The following is an 18968-nucleotide window of genomic DNA, read 5'->3' on the forward strand; positions in this document are numbered from 1 at the left end:
AAAAATACATATTTACAAGAAGTTCAAGATTTGAAAAGGTCGGAATGAAAAACTCTGTCCCAGCCTCCCTTAGACAATGTTCAGCGCCGATTCTTCCAAGGAAACAGTTCGCTATTCCCATGGAAAACGTTTGTTGTTTCACTTCGGCGTATTTGTCGAGCAACAGATTACGCCGCAGTACCTTATCATAAAGGTAATCGTTTGGCAAAGGTTTAATTTCTCTGTTTTATGAGAACGATGCGCTTGGCAGTTTAGCCTTCGATCAGGTGTTCTTTTTCGGGCGAACGTTCGCCCGATAATAAAGAACGTCTGATCGCATGTTAGTGACAGCGAATCAGGCTCAAGTATCTTTGCCAGCCGGCTCTTTCTTTTAAACGATTTCTTTATGCTTTCTGGTTTATTTTGACCCAACTGGGAGCAATTTTTAGCAAATTGCAAAAAAAAAAAAAAAAATGACAGCTTCATTACACCCGATTTCCTCCATAAACGTTTTTTATCATGACAAGAAGTATACTTTGTGAATTGTAAACCAAACGAGGCGTTTCTTGAAAACTTCATGGAATACACATTTGAATATAGCTTTTCTGTTGCAGTTATTTCGTTAAAGAAGAGACTGGAATTTGCATTTCCAGATGCAAGATTCTCACGCCATCAGCAGATTGCGTATAAAATTATCCGTCATATTTTCGACAATCAACTTATGGGTGTCCTGAGTAACTAAGCAACAAATTGCTCGTGCGGTCAGAGAAATGTTCATAAACATTTTGAAGCAAAGGAAAAAAAGGACGGACATTGTTTTTACGCGAGGGTCTCCTCTATGACTGAATTTATGGAGTATGCAAATATGACGGATTGCCACAAAATTACGCCAGAGGATTGCTAAGACATCTTGAAAAAAACCTTGTGAGGGATTTTCGTTTTTTGCAAACGATCTCCCGCAAGGGGCCTTTGACGTATAACTCGCATCAGTAAATTTTTGATAACTTAATTTGACAGAGCAAAGCAACCACTAAGAATAGAGCCCCAGCGAGTTGAAATTAATTTTTTTGTATGGCCAAAATCGATACCCGACAATTCGCTGGAAGCAACATCTGACAATTTTTTTTAGTAAGGACACCCGCGAAGGTCCAAGGTAACCTTAAGATCGGTGAACACACCACGACACATTGGCGATTACCTGTTCTAATAATTGGTATGCGATCATTTGTTCCATACATCTTGAAATAAGTGACTGTTTACATTTGGCGCTTTTCTGCAACATTTTGTTGGCTTTTAATTAAACCGTCGAATACATGTACAAACATCTACCCCAGGTATCTCTGTGAATGTTTCTTGTGAAAATTTTTGCGGTCTAAGAATCCTCAAGTATAGATCTGACAAACAGTTGGAATAGTCTAAAATAAAAATAAAAAATGAAAAAAAATTCTCGGTTTGCCGAGAAAATATTAGTGATTTGAACTGGAATATGCCAGCGTCTTGAAAATTCAAGATTTATTCGTAATTTTCCCAAATAAAACAAGTCATGCCCAGCTGTTTGTTTTATTTTTGTTTTAGACTAAAAGGCGGAATTATCAACTTAGAAAACCCCACGCACTGAAAAACTTGTACTTTTTATTCTTTTTCTTCGATCTATATTTTGCCTTCAAGATTTCAGAAGTAAGGTATAGAATTGAAAACTTCGTTATTTTTAGTTGCTATTTTATTCCAGGAAGAAACTAAAAAATGCAAATATTTATGAACATAGATTTTCTCGGTAATAGTCTTGAAATAGTAAGTCGAATTTTTACATAATATGCATATTTTGGAGTATGACGCCTTCCCGCATTTGAAGACAGGATTTTAATTTTACCATAATTACAATACTCTTTACAAAAGTGGATTTTCACCCCTTTTGAAATAAAAATTCGAAGGAATTATGATTACGAGAAAAAGATGGAAATTAGTTATATTCTGGTATTGAGAAATATTATTACAAACATATCAAGAATCGACAGTAATCCTACTCTATTTTGTCCCTTATCATGGTAATAGAATTATATCTCATCGGCTGTTTTTCAGTTTATCCGTAATAGCCATGCTAATCAGAAAAATTTACAGAAGAATATACATTTTTTTTTTCGTCAAACGAGATGAATTCACCTCGTCATCTTGCCTTTTTGCGTAATCGTTATTTTCGTCGTGAATATAAAGTGTTCAGAATTTTCCCCTCAATGCTCCTCGATGTCTGTCGATGAATTTCGCTTAGATACGTAATTATCTGTGAGCGTCCTCAAGTAGTCCACGATATCTTTAGGCTCTTCTTCTTCATCAATTTTCTTGAAACATTTCCGCAGAATTAGAAAAACCTCTTTACGAAGCTTTCGATTTAAAAAAACGTAAACGAGCGCGTCGAACAATGGACCAAGAAACAGCATGAACGACACAATTGTCTCTGTCAGTGTTGAAAAATATCCTTCACTGGTAAAGCTGGTTACAATGTTAAAAATCGCCAGCGGACCTCTAGAGATCATAAACGACCCAATGATCAACGTTAAGGTTAAGTTTGCTTTCAAACTTTGAAAGTTGTTGTTTGTTTGCGCTACGGAGGTGAACTCGCCGTTCTGTAAGACCTGGATTTGAATATTGCCCGGTCGGACCTGCAGCGCGCTTTTTCGAGCAGTTTGGAAACTTTTGAAGTACATTAAACACATCGTGAAGAATGTGAGGAGAAAGCTTTCCATGGCGACGAAATAATAATAAATGAAGTAGGAGCCTTTTAGATCCCAGCGGAATCGGCAGCCATTTTTCGCAGGAACGTAGTTATATTTAAGTCCTTCAAGTCCGAAGAGAGGAAACGCGGCCCAAAATAAAGAGTGTAACCAGTTGAATATAGACGCGAAAAGGACATGTCTTGCTGTGATATTTGCTGCATGACTCATCGGGTTTGCTAAGGAAAAGAATCTGTCCACTGAAATAACAGAAATGAAGGTAGCAGATGAAATTGAAAGAAAAATGGTTAAAAACCCCTGAAATTGACAAAATCCGTCGCTAAACTGCCACGACTGTTGCGAGAAAGTGACAATCGAGAATGGAATAACCAAGGCTGTCATGAAAAGCTGAGTCAATGTCAAACCAACGAGGAATAAATTGCTGACTGTTCGCATGGACGTTCTTGTTAGAATGAGGCACAGAACAGCGAAATTGCTCAAAGCCGCGACCGCATCGAGAATTGAGAACAAAGCCACGGCCACCATCTTCATATTTCGATATTCCAGCTGCTGGCGATGGCAAAAATTTTAAATCCTTTTTTTTCTGCTTGAACACACGTTTCCTTGCTTATTTTCGTCGTCTTTGCGTCATCCGCCAACAACCTCATAAGGAGTGATGAATTTGATTGAGGAGGTCGTCAAACATTTGCTTGACTGTCAAGCTTGTGTTGAGTGTTCCAGTGTTGTGCTTTGTCTGAAAGAACACAGAGATATTTTTAGCTTCTAGATTCTCCTCTTACCCCTGGTTATATTTCTTTGCTCATTTAACGCAAAGCTGATAGTCGTTTGCGCATGCGTAGAAATTCTTCAACTGTAAGGCTTGTAATCATCATTATCATTGGTTTTACTAGTATTATCGTACATACTTTCCGCACAAAAAAAAATTGAATTACAAATTTATTTACCAAAAGTCTCAAAATTCAATTTCGTGCAATACTGTTGTGTTTGCATTCACGTCGTGTAGATATGCCAAAAAAGGCCATTTGTTTACTTTGAAACCGTTCAAAAACACTCAGCTGGCCTGTGGACGTCCAAGCGGAGTTTATGTAGAATATTAAAATAGAACTTCGCTTCGATTTCCGGACACGGAAAAAATTTTAGCCAGTGCAACGTAGTCGGTTTGATGCCAAGATAACGTTTTGTGCAGAAAAAAAAAATCGTCGGCGTCCTGTCTAATTTTCGTTGTATTTTACGAGGCTCTAGATTCTTCAACAATAACGCTACATTTTAAAACCGCAAGAAATTTTGGCGAAAATCTGAAGCGAAACCTAAAAAAAAAAAGGTTTATTATTACTGTTGTTTTCCAAGTTGGGTGTAATCACTAGCCTCTCCCTAATCATAAAAACTCGAGATTGTAAAATGAAACCCGCATGAGTTTACCGTAAGTAAACCGCGACCGAATGGGCTCGTGAAATTAGACATTTCCGCCCAACAAACCCTGTTAACAGTTTAAAATCAAACAAAATAATTTGCCTTATGACGCATTTTACCTACGTATCCGCTGATAAAATAAATGGCGTGATATTTTCCTCTGTCCTCAGTGTACATTTTCTATTTATTACAAAACCAAACTTTTCTTTCATGACGACTGACTAGCATGTGTAGCTGCTAAAGATAATCTGGAACTTTTCTTGCCTTTCTCGACTGATTTCAATATTTGTAAGTACACCTTAAGCTCACGCTGTTTTTCCCAACAAAAGAAGGGGAGTATTATGTCTAAGTTATCTGATTACATTTCTATTTACTTTCAATGTAAAATATCAAAAAGTAACAGCAAAACCAGTACAATAAACCTACCTGAAATCGGCCTTCTTCAAGTGAAACCCAATACAATATAAGGCCGGTGTTGAGAAAGGCGCGCCTTTTGTTACTCGCTGTACAGCACAGAATAATCTCCTGTTTTACTGACCCTTAATGTATTGTAACAAGTCAGGTGACTTTTTTGGTATCTCAGGATAAAAACACATTAGTTTTATGAGGTTTTTCACACCATCTGCCGATGACTCGTAAGCTTCATAATTGACAAGATGACCAGTTGTCAAATTACTTCTGTAAATTGGCGATTTCTTTTTTCTTTTTCGGTTTTTATTAACTTGAACAGTAAGATTCTTAGAAGAAGAATTTTTTAATTTTTTTTAATTCTTATTGTTAGTCCAAGAGACTTTTGGGCGAAATAGACTCTAAGAAAGAAAAAAATTAATATAAGCGTCAAAAACTAGTAATCTTCTGGCACTGAATGCGGCCTGTTAATTTTATAATGTCAGTCTTTGAGCCCATTTTTACTGCGTTTCCTTGTGATCTGTAACACGGACACTTCAGCAGCTGTCAGGTGGAAAATATTCCTATAAGCGAGCTATAAATAGCTCGTAAACTCGTTTCCTTTGGCAAATTCGCAAGCCAATGTCTAAACAAAAAGTATTAATCAACTTGGGTGGAGTAAAGTGACTTAAAATCTTAGTTTTATCATTGGTTGTCGGAGTTGTATTTTATCAAAAGATGCAATCAGTGCCACAAGAAGTCTATTTTTTTTACCTGAACGTTTGACAGGCCGTTTTTCTCTTTTGGCAGTAATTACATTTCTTAAGAAAAATTACTTTGTCATTTTAGGCGTAATTATGGTTCTGTGTTAAATAATTTCTTTTCTGAGGCAATTTTGGATCATTACGGGCAATTTACCAGTTCCAATGTAATTTACTGGGGAATACTTGCATTAAAAATGTCGTTTAGAACTTTTCCTTGGCCTTATGCCGCATAGATCAAGTAATTAAGCAGACTGTACCAAGGTGGGATATGTAGTTTGAAACCTTGTGTTTTTTGAAGCGGGTAAGGACACAATTTAACCGAAATGTTAGCGCGTTTATTCAAGGTAATTTTTACTAATAATAAGAAACAAATGCAAAAATGACACAAAACTGTAATTCACCTAGCGAAACTACGGTAGTGATAAAAACATATAACAAGGAAAGGTGTCAAAAGGGTCTCGCCCGCTAAACCATGCATGTTTGGTTAGATGAAGTTCGGTGATTGGTTAAAACGACAACTTCTAATTTGGTAGGAAACAAGTCACGTGTTTTACAACCGTGCAGCCGATGTCGTCACAAAAAAGGGCCGAAAGTGTTTGACTAAGAACTACGTCCGCTAGCAATATCCTGATATATTTCATTCGTCAACCCGAGCCTTCTCTTTGTTGTTCAACATAACAACAAGAAAAGAATTTTGGTCGTGGTCTGAAGATGAAAGGCTCACTTTTAAAGGAAGTATAACTTATACGAACACAGTTTACAGAAACAATATTTCTTCAAGAATGGGAAAATATGGTCTTAATGTTTCCTCCGTTCCTGTAATGAGATAATTTTGATTTGATATTTACACACGTCCGTAGCGTCCCTAGGTTGATGAGCTGTCATGATGTTGACAAAAACTGCCAAGACGACGGAAAATGGTGAAACGACAGCATTAGAAACACTTCATTGCGCTCATGACTATGCAACAAAGTTAAGCGTGCTCTGAATAACTGTAAGATTGTCCACGAACAACCATAGGCGTACGAACACCCTCGGACTTGGGCGGGGGCGGTGACCTTCTTGCCCGAAAAAATTACGCAATGTCCGAATGTGTGAGAGTAGACATCGGAATGTAAACGCACTCAAATTGCATAAAAAGACAAAAACGTTCACAATTCTCACATCTAATGAAACTGCTATAATTCCAAAGATAGGTATATTGAAAGCTTGCATACTCAATGACCTCAATTAACAGTCTCAATTTTTGTCCGATTTTTTGCCAATTTTTGCCCGAAAAATTACATAATTTCCGTAGCTGGGGTCTGAGCCCCCCTCCCCGCCCCCAGCTCGTACGGCTACGCGAACAACCACACAAGATATATTCTTATCGTCTTGCAGCTGATCACGTTTTTTGTATTTACCCAAGATTTCTCAAATCAAGCATTGGCGATGTGATTTGTTGACTTAGTAGAAGGGCCGAACTTTCCAGTTAAAAACATTTCTTCCGGCCCTCCCACTTAGAAAATAACTGACTTTATTATATGACTGAGAAAATTACTTCATTGTGATTGGCTTAGAGCAGGCCAACTTATCGTCAATATTTAATTTGCAATGCAGTGCGAATTAACGCGCACCCGTTCGCAGTTTTCTCAGTCATATGATAAATGAGTAATCGTATGAAAGCTCGAGCAATTAAGGATTTACACTACTCGTGATATTTGAAAATTTTTTAAAATTGCTCTCGCCTGAAGGATCGTGCAATCTTGAGAGAATTTTCAAATATCATTCGTAGTGTAAATCCTTCATTGCACTCGCATTCATACGATTATCTATACTAATCTCCTTGCCAGTGTGCAATATCTTTTTTTATTATAACTTCAGCTGCGTGATCTTTACAAGCGTCACTTTGCTACCTTAATTGAAAACACTCAGTCTTTCACATATTAAGATTTTTAGCTTCTTATAACTTTTGATGAAACTCAATACGATTATCAGTTGAATAAGGTGCGACGGAAGTTTGGTAACCGGGTTTTAATGTTAAAATCGTGTTGTTGTCACGGGCAACTGTCTCCATTTCTAGTGGCAACTTGCTGGTCTTTGACGTCACAGTAAAGCGCGCGAAATTAAAGGCGACGGGCGCACGGCTGTTAATATTGTTACCATTGGAAATGAGGAAAGTTGCCCGTGGCAACACCGTAATTTTTTGCCCAAAATCTCGTCACCAAAGTACTCAACTGATAATCATGGTAACAGTGCCAAAGCACTGACTTGGTCCACAAAAAATATCTGTGTTGCACCACTGAAGATAATTTTTGGAAACCGTCATCATTGAAAATCAATAGAGAATAAGAAAGACAAGTGCCAAATTTCTGATTACATCCGTGACCCGCGACTCCACGCACGCCCTTACGCAGAAAACAGTTCTATGTGCTTGTATGATAGGTCCGGTTTTTACAGAATAACATTAGTTGGTCCGGAAAAAGCCCAAAAGCCTGTCAGCCTAGCCCTGGTGTCTGACTATATGTCTAACATCCGTATAACACCTGCTGACTGTTTTTTTTTCAAATAGTCTCAAGGGAAACCAAGTTTGGATCGAGTCACGGTCGAAGGGTTTCTCAACTCCCTCATGCGTCGTACTTACACACTCTGTCTGTTTCGCGGCCGTTACCTGGGTCGCTGCGAAGCCGACCACATACATGCAAAAATGAGTAATGGGCTGTTTAGTACGTTGGTGGTTTCTTAACATTAAGATCTCGATAGGCACACCTTGGAAGCCACTCGATTGGCAGGCTTGGATTGTTCAAGAGGAAATAAAATGGGGCTGAAGGGAAGATAGTTCATGCAGACCTGCCAACTCTCCCGGTTTTCCCGGGAGTCTCCAAGTTTTTCATCAAATCTCCCGGTCTCCCGGTTAGAGCACCAAATCTCCCGGGAACTACCTACTGTGGCTCTTGTTAATTTTTTTTTTCATTAATTTTGTTATTTTCAAGACGTCGGGAACGTTCGGAAGGCCTTTGGGTGATTGTCGGAGAGTATTCAGACATTGTCGACAATTATATTCTTACAATGCAAAGATTTCTAGCCGTCTCCAGGTTTTTGTACTCTGGGAGTTGGTAGGTATGGTTCATGGATTAACCACAACCTGTCTAAACCGTCCTAAACCATAAAGGCACGTTGCCCAGTTCCTAGCTAGGTCTCGATATTTCGTCGCGGTCAATCGTGTAGGGTCACGTGGTCGGAGTGGCCTCTTGGCAAAACGAACGTACCACGTGACGCGGAACAGTGACTGCACATGCCAGATTACAAGACATAGGAAGTGCTCTAAAGGAATTAGGAGTTCAGAGTTCAATGTTCTTTCGAAGTGTCTTTACGTCCCAGTTGGCAAGTATAACTTTAGTTATGGTTGAGTATTTCTTAGTTGTCTTTGTTCCAAATAGTTTAACCAACGGGCTACAGATATCTCTTGAGAAGGGACCATAGGAAAGGTCAGGAAAGTTCATTCAACATGTTTATCTTTTTTCTAACCGCATTAAGCTTAATTTATCAGCAGAATTTCAAAAGAGCCATTGTAATAAATACTTTTTGGAACTAGCTTGTTTGGTCCATATTGGGGAATATTGGTCTTGTATTTTTTTTGCAAGTTTTTTTACCCCTGTCATAAATGGCTGCCAATTAAAAATTCTTTTGTATGCAATTAAATTAGCCCACTTAAATTTTTTTTTTTCATTATCAAATCAAAAACAAGGTTAGTATGGCTAATTTTAGTTATTACTTACAGAAGAATTTATATTGGCAGCCATTTATGAATAGAATCTATTTACCTCGTCTGCGGCTCAGTCCATAACTTGACCAATATTTCTCCAACACAGACCTCATGCAAGTTCGATGACATATATTTAATATTGCTGGTAGTAAAAGTTTTTTAAATATCAAAGAGTAAAAGAACTTGTTTCACCTTTAAATCCCAACCTTGTTCGGTCGCTTTCAATTGATAATTTTTTCTTTTGAAAAATTTGTTTAAAGCAACCTTCCAAAAATTACTATGATAAATAAAGGACATAAAAAGCTCACATTTCTCTTAATGAGTGAATTTTATTTGCACCACTTATTTGCGTTATTTGTAATTAAAAATGATTGAACAAATTAAACCAAATCTATATCAAACTACCATTTGGTAATCTCTTTCGCAGCCAATTTCCATGTGTGCATTGCTTCGCCCCACTGACATACATTTTTCGTTTTGTTTTGGCAAGTCACTTTTGACACCTTTTTGGCATAAGTGGCAGTTGATTAAATGAGTGAAGCTGTGATTGGTTAAACTATGGAATCGAATGTCATTAGAGTTTAGGCAACTGACAGAAGGGAGAAGCAATGCATGATGAAAAAATACTGACTGCAAAGGAGACTAAATCATGTTGCACAATCTGTTAAAAAGCAACGAGCATATATACCGTTTAACATACGCTCTCAATATTTAACAGTTAGAACCAAATTAATATTTTTGCCTTGAAACTTTGGCTCAGGGAGTGAAGGCATCAACACACACACACAGAGTTCTCACTATAGGCTATTTCCGAATTGCCTTTTGCCTCTGTGTCAAAATGAGTCTTTGTGCAAAACCATTCATATGAAAATGTGTTCTGCCTACAGGTTCATTTTCATGCAAATCAAACTAATTTTCATAAGAAAGGTTTTATGCAAGGACTCATTTTGAAACAGAGGCACAAGGTAACTCGGAAATAACCTATTGGGTTCAAAATTCTAGTAATATGCATAAATTAAATGCTGTGAAACAACTTGAATGTTGTCTTCACTCTTTGTATAGATGGCAGTCTGTAAACTTGTGCAATAACCTATGGCGTAGGTTAACTCATCAACAATTGTGCAGTAGTCAACATCATTTCAATGCTGTGATTGTAAGCATAAGTTAAGCTCTACTTAAAACCCAGTTTTGGCCATGATGCTTTACACACTGTGCTGCATGGAAAACAATAGCAACCTTGCTATCATTTAAAACAAAACAGATCATAACAGATGCACGAAAAGCATAATGGTCAATACTGGGTCTTGAAGTGATTTTTTAACCATTCTTATTCTACAATTGTTTCTTGTTATGTTGTAAAACAAACAAATGAACTGCAATACCGCCTGGATGTTGTGAATGTACAATACAAGAGGTAAACACACAGGTAGTAGAAGTTGTGGACAACAAGAGCTTAAAACTTACTCAACTTCATTCCACATTTTATGTTCCAAAAACTGCTTCTATGAGTCAATGTTGCTGTTATCAATGACTCTCAAACAAAGGTATTAATTAAAATGTACAACATAAAAAAAATGACTTGATGTGTACAATGCTATATATCAAAATAGGTCCATGTGTCCTACAAAGTACTCTGCAAAACAACCTGGACATCTGTATATTAATAACTTTACCACCTCTGGGTTACTATATGTTACAAACTATCATCCCTTTCTTGTTCTCTGTCAGTGCTCGCCAATAATTTACAAATAATATTTGATGTTCTGTCCGTCAAACGATGACAAAATTCAGGCACACATCTGAAGTGCATCAGTCTGTAACTTAAAATATTCTTGTGGCATTATTACAAGAGCACACATTTTCCCTTTTTCCCTTTCTTTTTTGCTTCTGGTGTTTTTCTGTTTATTTGCCTGACCAAGTCGTAAAAGATTTCATTGACGTTGATCTTTGATTTTGCTGATGTTTCCAGGAAGGCACTGAAATAAATACCACCCAATGATTATTAGTTACTTTTATTTCAATCTACAGTGTGGATAGATGTTCCTATTTCAAATAACAAAAAGTTTTTACTTTTTAACCATATTTAGTGAAGTGTGTTTGATCACTGATAGTAATAAAATTTGCACAATGCAAATTTCTATTTTTACTAATGATAATAATTAGACAGGGTTAATAACAATTAGGCAGGTTTAAATTCACAGCCTGCCTGAATTGAGTCCAAAACCTTCTGATGTACCAATCTTAGATTCCGGGCTAAATTTCATGTAATTTCATGATGAATTTTCCTGATTACAATGAAAGAATGATTCACAATGTACATGTATCTATAAATGAAATGGAATGAAGAACCAAATTTTCAATTCTTGGACTATCATTAAATGTATATTATCATGCCATTAACCATTGTAAACTACCAAGAAACACAGATCACAAACTATTGTAATCATTGTAATATTATTATTGATGTGACAATCTCGAAAATCCTGAAAAGTTATTGGTGTTTTTGTTTGGGAGAACACTTGTGACGTTAAACCATTGTATGAAAGACGTGGTTGAAAATCACTCTTCAAAATGATAGGAACTGAATGATAATCTCTTGACTGTTTACTTCTGGTCTTCATCTTAAGTTTAACTGTAATGGTTGTTTGACCCTGATTGTCAGTGATTGGTGTATTTAGATCCTTGCTGTTACAACTTTGAACTGTTTCCATATAGGTCAGCTTTCAATGAGTGATGCTAAATGCTTGATTAAAGGTATCCATACTTGGGAATTTCAATTCCATTGCACTGGTTTATGTTGCTAGTGTGAAGCTTTATGTGAATGGCCTCTTCAGCCCTCCATGGCAGGGCTCGAACAAAGTGCTGTCCAGTTGTCCAGGACAAGTAGATTCTCCTTCTGGGCAAGTACCTTTTCATTCTCACTTGCCCAATGGGCAAGGGACCAGGCAGTCGTCTGCCAACTAAATCATTAAAATTCAAACTGAGACTTGCCCAGGGCAAGCAAAATTCAACAGAGATGTGTCCTAAGGGCAAGCTGGAATTTTTTTTTTTTTTTGAGACCTGCACGGGTCTGACAATTGCATCTGGTCAGTAAATGTAACCTTTTCCCAGAGAGGGTAATGCCTGGTTTCATTAGCATGCACTGAAACAGCATGGGTCTGAGTACAAGCAAGCCAAAAATATGCCACCATCATTTTCAAAATTCCTTTACCCTTGCATTAAATAGATCTCCAATCTGTCGCATAGATTTTAATGCACTCATAAGGCAGCTTCCAGAATCCAATGTTACAAACTTTGAAGAAGGTGATATGATCACACTGTCTTACTCAACTTTGATGGTAAAGTCACTGGTCAGTTGTTGATCATGAAGTTGCTGTAAGCACATTACTTCGACTCAAGATAGAAACAACAAGATCTACATAGTACTAAAGTTTATGATGCACAGTATGCTATAACAGCTTGTTCTTCAAACTCTTCCATATGCATATGTAGAGAGGTTGGCAATAACTGTTAGGACTAGGTTCACAATAGCTGCTTCCTCTCATTGCACAAACACACCTTGAGCCATTCATATTGGAAGATGGTGAATCTCAAGAGGCTGACAAACTGTTTATCCTCACTATAAGCCAACAGGGGTGCACAGAACACTGTACATAACAGAAAGGTGTAGACTTCATGAATAAGACTCTGCTTATTTGGCGGTCACTCTACATTTTATTCTCCAAAAACTGCTGGTAATTGCTGTTATGAATGACACCCTATGTTATGTTTTCAGATATCATATACATTAATGTACAACATAAAAAAAATATTCTAGATTAAAGTAAAAGTAGGTCCCCAAGACATTCTAAAAAATCACTCTGCGAAGCAATTAAGAAATATTGTTTATCTATCCTTTTTGAGCTGGTTAACTTGAGCTGTGAGGGCTCTCTTTCTTCTTATCTGCCAGTGGTGCTGAAATAATTTACAAATAATTTTTGATGTTTTGTCCTTTGAATGATGGTAACATTCAGGTACAAACATCAGTAGAGTATATTCAGTCTTTGATGTTAAATGTTCTAGTGGCATCATTACAATAGAACACATGAGCAACAACTGTCATTTTGTGGTTTCTTCGCTTCTGGTGTTTTTCTGTTTATTTGCCTGACCAAGTCGTAAAAGATTTCATTGACGTTGATCTTTGATTTCGCTGATGTTTCCAGGAAAGCACTGAAATAAATACCACCCACCGATTAGACAAGTAAAATCAACACGGTCTATTAACACAATTTTTTGTGCAATGTTGCTGTAAATTTTTCAAAATGTTGCAACACTTCAAGAGAAACTACATGTAGCACAATGAAGCTGTTGTTTGAATTCATTGAAAATTTGATTTTCATTCCATTTGTTGATACATTGTAAACTTACATGTAATACTTCAGTCAGGCTATATTTCTTTTACATAGCAAGAATCACAGATTTACATATCCAAGAAATAATATTACCATAAGCAGATCAATACCATTACCTTAACACAATCATTACCATTACTATTACTTTAACCATAATCAATACTATTATCATTAATTATCATAATTAATCCCATTACCTTTCCTTCAATACCACAATTTATACTATTACCATTACTCTACCATAAACATTAATACCATTACCTTTACCATAATTTATACCATTACCATTATCTTTACCATAATCACTACCATCGCCATTACCTCTAAACATAGTTAATACCATCATTACCTTTAACCTTTACCATTAATTTTTCCATTACAGTTACTGTAATCATTAACATTAACCTTACCAATCATTACCATTACATATTTAACACCATTACCTTTACCATACCTATTACAATATTCTATTTTTACCTTAAACATAATTCACACCACTACCACAATTACTGCAGTAACCATTACAACTACCAACACTATTATGATTCTAATTAATATCACCACTATCATTACCCAAATAACTTAATATTACTGGATAACATTAACATCAACATAGAACCCTCTATTATGTGAACAGCTCCTCACACTGAACACCTCAATACTACAAGCAGTGAAATTGGCTGCAGAGAAACAAATTCATGTACATGTAATCTCTAACTCTATAATATGGAGAGCTCTATAAACTTGGTGTTGGTTATTTAATTAGATCAGCATTATCTTTATCACTGTCCACACCCATCATTTGTTGAAAGAATGTAGGGCTGGTTGATGGGCCTAAACATTTTTGGTCCTCCTCCTTCCCTTTTTAATTGTTGATTTAAACAGTACAACTTTACCATGTGTGACAAGCTAACAGCAAGTGTATGACATGAACTGTTTCATGAAAACAAAGTTGTAGGTTTGATGTTCACAACACTATTTGTGCTGTGCACCTGTCGTGAACTTGTCAAATGAGGCAAACTTGTATTGTCCTTAGTGTGTCTTTTTGGAAACAATGGAAAAAATGCAGGGAAAAAAAAGAACACTACTGAATGTTTGGGGAGTGCATTCTACTGGAACTTGTTAATTTAATAAAAATCATCATCACTTTTAAAAGGAGGCTCACCAGTTACTGAATTGTTTCGCTAAATTTTGTCCTTGGTCTTTTCCAACAACTCTTTCGTCTTCCAAGTCGCATTTGTTCCCAACAAGAACCATCGGCACCTGATGATGAACGTACACAATTAACCCTTTCAGTCCCAAAGTAATATCGACTGGTTTAGCCAGATGGGTGTCCAGGTGTCCTGTGGACGGCCACTTACTAAACAAAATTGTTTTAATTTTGGTATGTTGTCTTATAAATAGTTCATTTAAGCAGACCCTATAGCACATTTTGGCCACCCACTTTTCAAATCCTGGCTAAAAGCCTGAATAAAGAATTTCTTTCAATGTCAGTTCTGAAAGTCTGGCGATTTTTATCAAGAAAATATCCCCTAGTACATACAGGTGACTTTCTTTGTTCTCAATACCTGTGTGAGGCACATTGTGTTGATAATCTAGGGAAAAATACAGTCAAACCTGTACCAGCAGCCACCTCTCTACAAAACCCCCTTTTTATTGGAAAAGGAGTAGAGGCGGCGTGGCCGAGTGGTTTAGGGTGCTGGATTTGAAATCTGGAGGTTGCTGGTTCAAATCCTCCACACTACCACTATCTGCATTTGTTCTCGGTAGCCCCGAGTTCAACTCCTCAACTGCGTAGTGTAAATAACCAACTGGTCAGGCTCCAACCAGTTGGGATTCTTAATAGTTTATGTTATATTTGAAATATTTGTTTATTTATTTACAGTGTCCCCAGTTAGCACATTTAATAGTGCTAAATACATTTGACACTTAAATAAAGTTGTTACTATTTATTTATTTAAAGGTTATGAAACTTGATCAGTACTGTGTTGTTAGTCTCTGTTTCTGTTTTATTGATATATCTTGATTGCTTTACTTAGTTGTATGCTACAATAAGCATTTTTCAAAAATAAACATGTTGCAACCTCAGAAAAAACAACAATACAAAAACAAAAGAAACCATGATAAGTTAATAAAGATGGTGAATTTTTAAGCTCGGTAATGAAATGTGAAGGTGAATTAATCAACATGACACGAGCGTGGGACAAAGAAAAATTCTGAGTCCCCGACAGGAATCGAACCCATGACCTCCCGAACACCGGGCGGGCGCTCTATCCACTGAGCTACGAGAACTCATGGAGAGCAAGGTCATTTAACTGAGTTCATATATGATAGGTGTCCTGCATACTGCTAGGATCAATGGTATCGAATTCATCGTGGGTAGTGATAAGTTAATAAAGATGGTGAATTTTTTTTTGAATTAACTTATCACTACCCACGATGAATTCGATAGCGTTGATCCTAGCAGCATGCAGGACACCTATCATATATGAACTCAGTTAAATGACCTTGCTCTCCATGAGTTCTCGTAGCTCAGTGGATAGAGCGCCCGCCCGGTGTTCGGGAGGTCATGGGTTCGATTCCTGTCGGGGACTCAGAATTTTTCTTTGTCCCACGCTCACGTCATGTTGATTAATTCACCTTCACAAAAGAAACCAGTTGTCATATTACACCCCTACCTCCCCATAATGACCACCTCTCTACAACAACGACTTTCCTCTGTCCCCAGGGTGGTCCTTATGGAGAGGTTCTATTGTAAGACTACGATCACTTACATCCTCTGTGTCCTTCACTCTTAAAATTTGATCCCTCAAGTCCTGGAGGTCATTGAAGGTGGACTGTGCTGTGATTGAGTAAACCAAAACAAAGCCTTGGCCATTTTTCATGTATAAATCACGCATTGCTGTAAACTGTTCCTGTAGATTGAAAAACAATAAAATATTTAGAGTTCATTAAGTACATCAAAGGGCAAACTAGGAACACAGAGCACCCCAGAGCACCAAATTAGTTTCCTGTTACCATTCAGGACCTTAAGTAAAATTAACCTGGGATAAGCAAGAATTTTTATTTCACTTTTGTAACTTTTTGGTGAGGTTTTCTGTTTATATTGTTTGTCCTTCAGTTTTGAACTTGAATAACCTCAAACTACACAAATATAAGCAGTGAAAAACACTTTTATACAAGAAAAATTATAATGTTTCGGTTAACTTGTAACCCTGGGTTAGCATTAACTGGTTTTCAAACAATCTGGTCCTGGAATGTCAGCATCCAACTCTAAATAAACTTTCATGACATAGAGGAAATACAGTTTCTCAGTTGCCTTACAGTTGTGCAATTTCAGAACATTCTAGGACAGGGTTACAATAATTATTATTTCAGAATTATATGTAATTATTATGTCATTCTGAACTAATTATTGCAACCTGTTCTAGAATGTTCTGACAATGCTGGTTTCACAATGCTTCTGCATGTTTAACATGCTGTTGCTAAGATACTGATAGTAATGAAGTACATTTTGGAGGAGTATGGGCACCAACTGTGCCTGAAATATTATACATGAACAATAATATTGATAAAATCTCTGCTTGAAAGTAGATATCAAACATTTTAGAAGGTGACAAACAGCTGGTTATGTTTGGAATTTCAAAATTGGCACATGACAAGCATTTTGATTGTAGCTTCAAATTTTATTTAAATCTCTTGATCAACAGAACATTATTTGAGTGCAGTGACGCTAAACCTGATAAGACCTTCAACCTGATAAGACCTTCCTACAGAGAGGTGTTGCCTAAAGCTTTGATTGAAAATTAAAACAAAAGAGATTCTATTTGAGATTGCTTTTAAATGGTATATGTTTTTATTTCTGGTTCCTAATATTACATGTTTCATTTACAATTCCAATACAAATACGTGATATTTTTTAGGTAAAACAAACCACAACCTAGTAAATTTCACTGTGATGAGCCAATCATAACCTCAACTGTTCTCAACGTAAGGCTCAAGTTACTACGTGCCTAGACAAACAGTATATTTCAAAAAAAAAGAAAAAGAAAACAGAAATATATTTCAGTTGTTTATGCTCAAGGTTTACTGCCTGGGTTGGTTCCTTTTAACAAGCAGATTTTCCCACTTGCGACATCAAATCTGGAATAGTTTTTGTTTTGTTTTGGTGTGTGCATTCTGCAAATGACTGCCAGGACAGTGAGAATGGAGATTGAGAGACAACATGAAACAGAAAATGAAACAAATAATTGGGAGAAATATTATTTTAGCATCACTTTGATGTATCCAAATATATAAATATTTATTTTTCAGAAGACACTCAGAATTAGGTAATTAGACCACAGATCATGAATAATACAGAACAAAGATTAGTTTTCTAATTCTCAATTAGTTCCTATAATTACTTCACACGTAAATCTTCTCGTAAAAAAAAAACAACAACCATACGCTAATTAATGGCTATGGCCCAGAAGAAGAAAAATTATCAGCGGCTGGGTGAAATTTCTGACAGTGAATTAAATATTCAATTTTTTAAACCAAACCGAAAAGTAAATAAAATCGAGATTTGTCAAAGTCGAGCAACATTAATAGCCAACAATATTATACTACGATTAACAGAAAATTAGTCAATTCCAAAAAGTTGCTATTTGATTGCTTAACCCTGAAGAAGTGATAAATAGTAATAGGTAAAATAGAAAGTTGTAATAACTTTGGTATAGCGAGCTGTTCATTTGACAAGAAAATCTACATATAAAACATGAGCAGGAAAACCAGTTCGTGAAAATGATATAGGATTTTTCCCACCCAGTTTACCCAAAATAGTGGTGCAACTTACCGTTCCTGCTGTGTCCAATATCTCCAGCATACACTGCTGCCCGTCGACTTCTACTTGCTAAAGGAAATAAAAGATATAACGTCATGAGAAATTTGAAAGAATGTTCAAGTGAGCAAATAGGGCGCCGGTCTTGGAAGAAACTTCGACAGGTTAAACTCACTTTTCGATACGAATCTTCGATCGTTGGGTCATATTTCTCGACGAAAATTCCTTGCACAAACTGGACAGTCTGGATAAGAAAACAAGAAATAAATAAAGATGAGAAAACGATGAGATCGAAGCGAATGTTGTAGTTCAAAATATTGCTGCGTTCCTCTTTTTCCGACCGAGAGAAATCAATATACAAAATCATTTTTCGTTTCACCAACTTTTAAAGTGAAAGGAGCTAAATAACGCTATAATTACCAAAGCACTCTTGCCAACTCCTCCAGAACCAAGAACAACGAGCTTGTATTCACGCATCTTGGGTAAGAGACTTAACTTCGACACCTACGGCAACATGAACATGCATTAGACAAGACAACGCCATAGCGAAAGGTTGCAAGTCTACAACTGGCAACAGTTCGCATGCCATCGACATATCAACAGAAATCGCAACGAACAGAGAAAAGTACGACTGTTTAAGGACGTTATGTTACCTTTAAAACGCTGTAGTTGCGGTCGATTTTTCAGAAGAATACAATATACACAAGCTGGGACGCTCCTTCGCTACCTCGGAGCAATACA

At 36.7% G+C, this 18968-nt stretch overlaps 2 protein-coding genes across 3 annotated transcripts; both read right to left on the reverse strand.

The window, feature by feature from the left end:
* Positions 1-1964: 1964 nt before the first annotated feature.
* Positions 1965-4811, reverse strand: LOC145460140 (G-protein coupled receptor 161-like). Its single transcript, XM_081444871.1, has 2 exons — positions 4545-4811; positions 1965-3441 (listed from the first exon to the last, which is right to left on the reverse strand). The coding sequence occupies exon 2, from the start codon at positions 3237-3239 to the stop codon at positions 2208-2210; it is 1032 nt and encodes a 343-aa protein (XP_081300997.1). The 5' UTR covers positions 3240-3441; positions 4545-4811; the 3' UTR covers positions 1965-2207.
* Positions 4812-9323: 4512 nt separating this feature from the next.
* LOC145502625 (ras-related protein Rap-1A) lies at positions 9324-18967 on the reverse strand. Of its 2 annotated transcripts, none has more exons than XM_081481963.1 (7): positions 18881-18966; positions 18648-18731; positions 18403-18471; positions 18243-18299; positions 16180-16320; positions 14571-14668; positions 9324-10990 (listed from the first exon to the last, which is right to left on the reverse strand). In XM_081481963.1, the coding sequence occupies exons 2-7, from the start codon at positions 18702-18704 to the stop codon at positions 10858-10860; spliced, it is 555 nt and encodes a 184-aa protein (XP_081338089.1). In that variant the 5' UTR covers positions 18705-18731; positions 18881-18966; the 3' UTR covers positions 9324-10857. The 2 variants fall into 2 exon arrangements, with proteins under 2 accessions (XP_081338089.1, XP_081338088.1); XM_081481962.1 differs by having other exon boundaries at positions 10925-13223; positions 18881-18967.
* Position 18968: the final 1 nt, after the last annotated feature.

The sequence above is a fragment of the Orbicella franksi genome, chromosome 11 (assembly GCF_964199315.1).
Source record: "Orbicella franksi chromosome 11, jaOrbFran1.1, whole genome shotgun sequence".
NCBI classification, from domain to species: domain Eukaryota; kingdom Metazoa; phylum Cnidaria; class Anthozoa; order Scleractinia; family Merulinidae; genus Orbicella; species Orbicella franksi.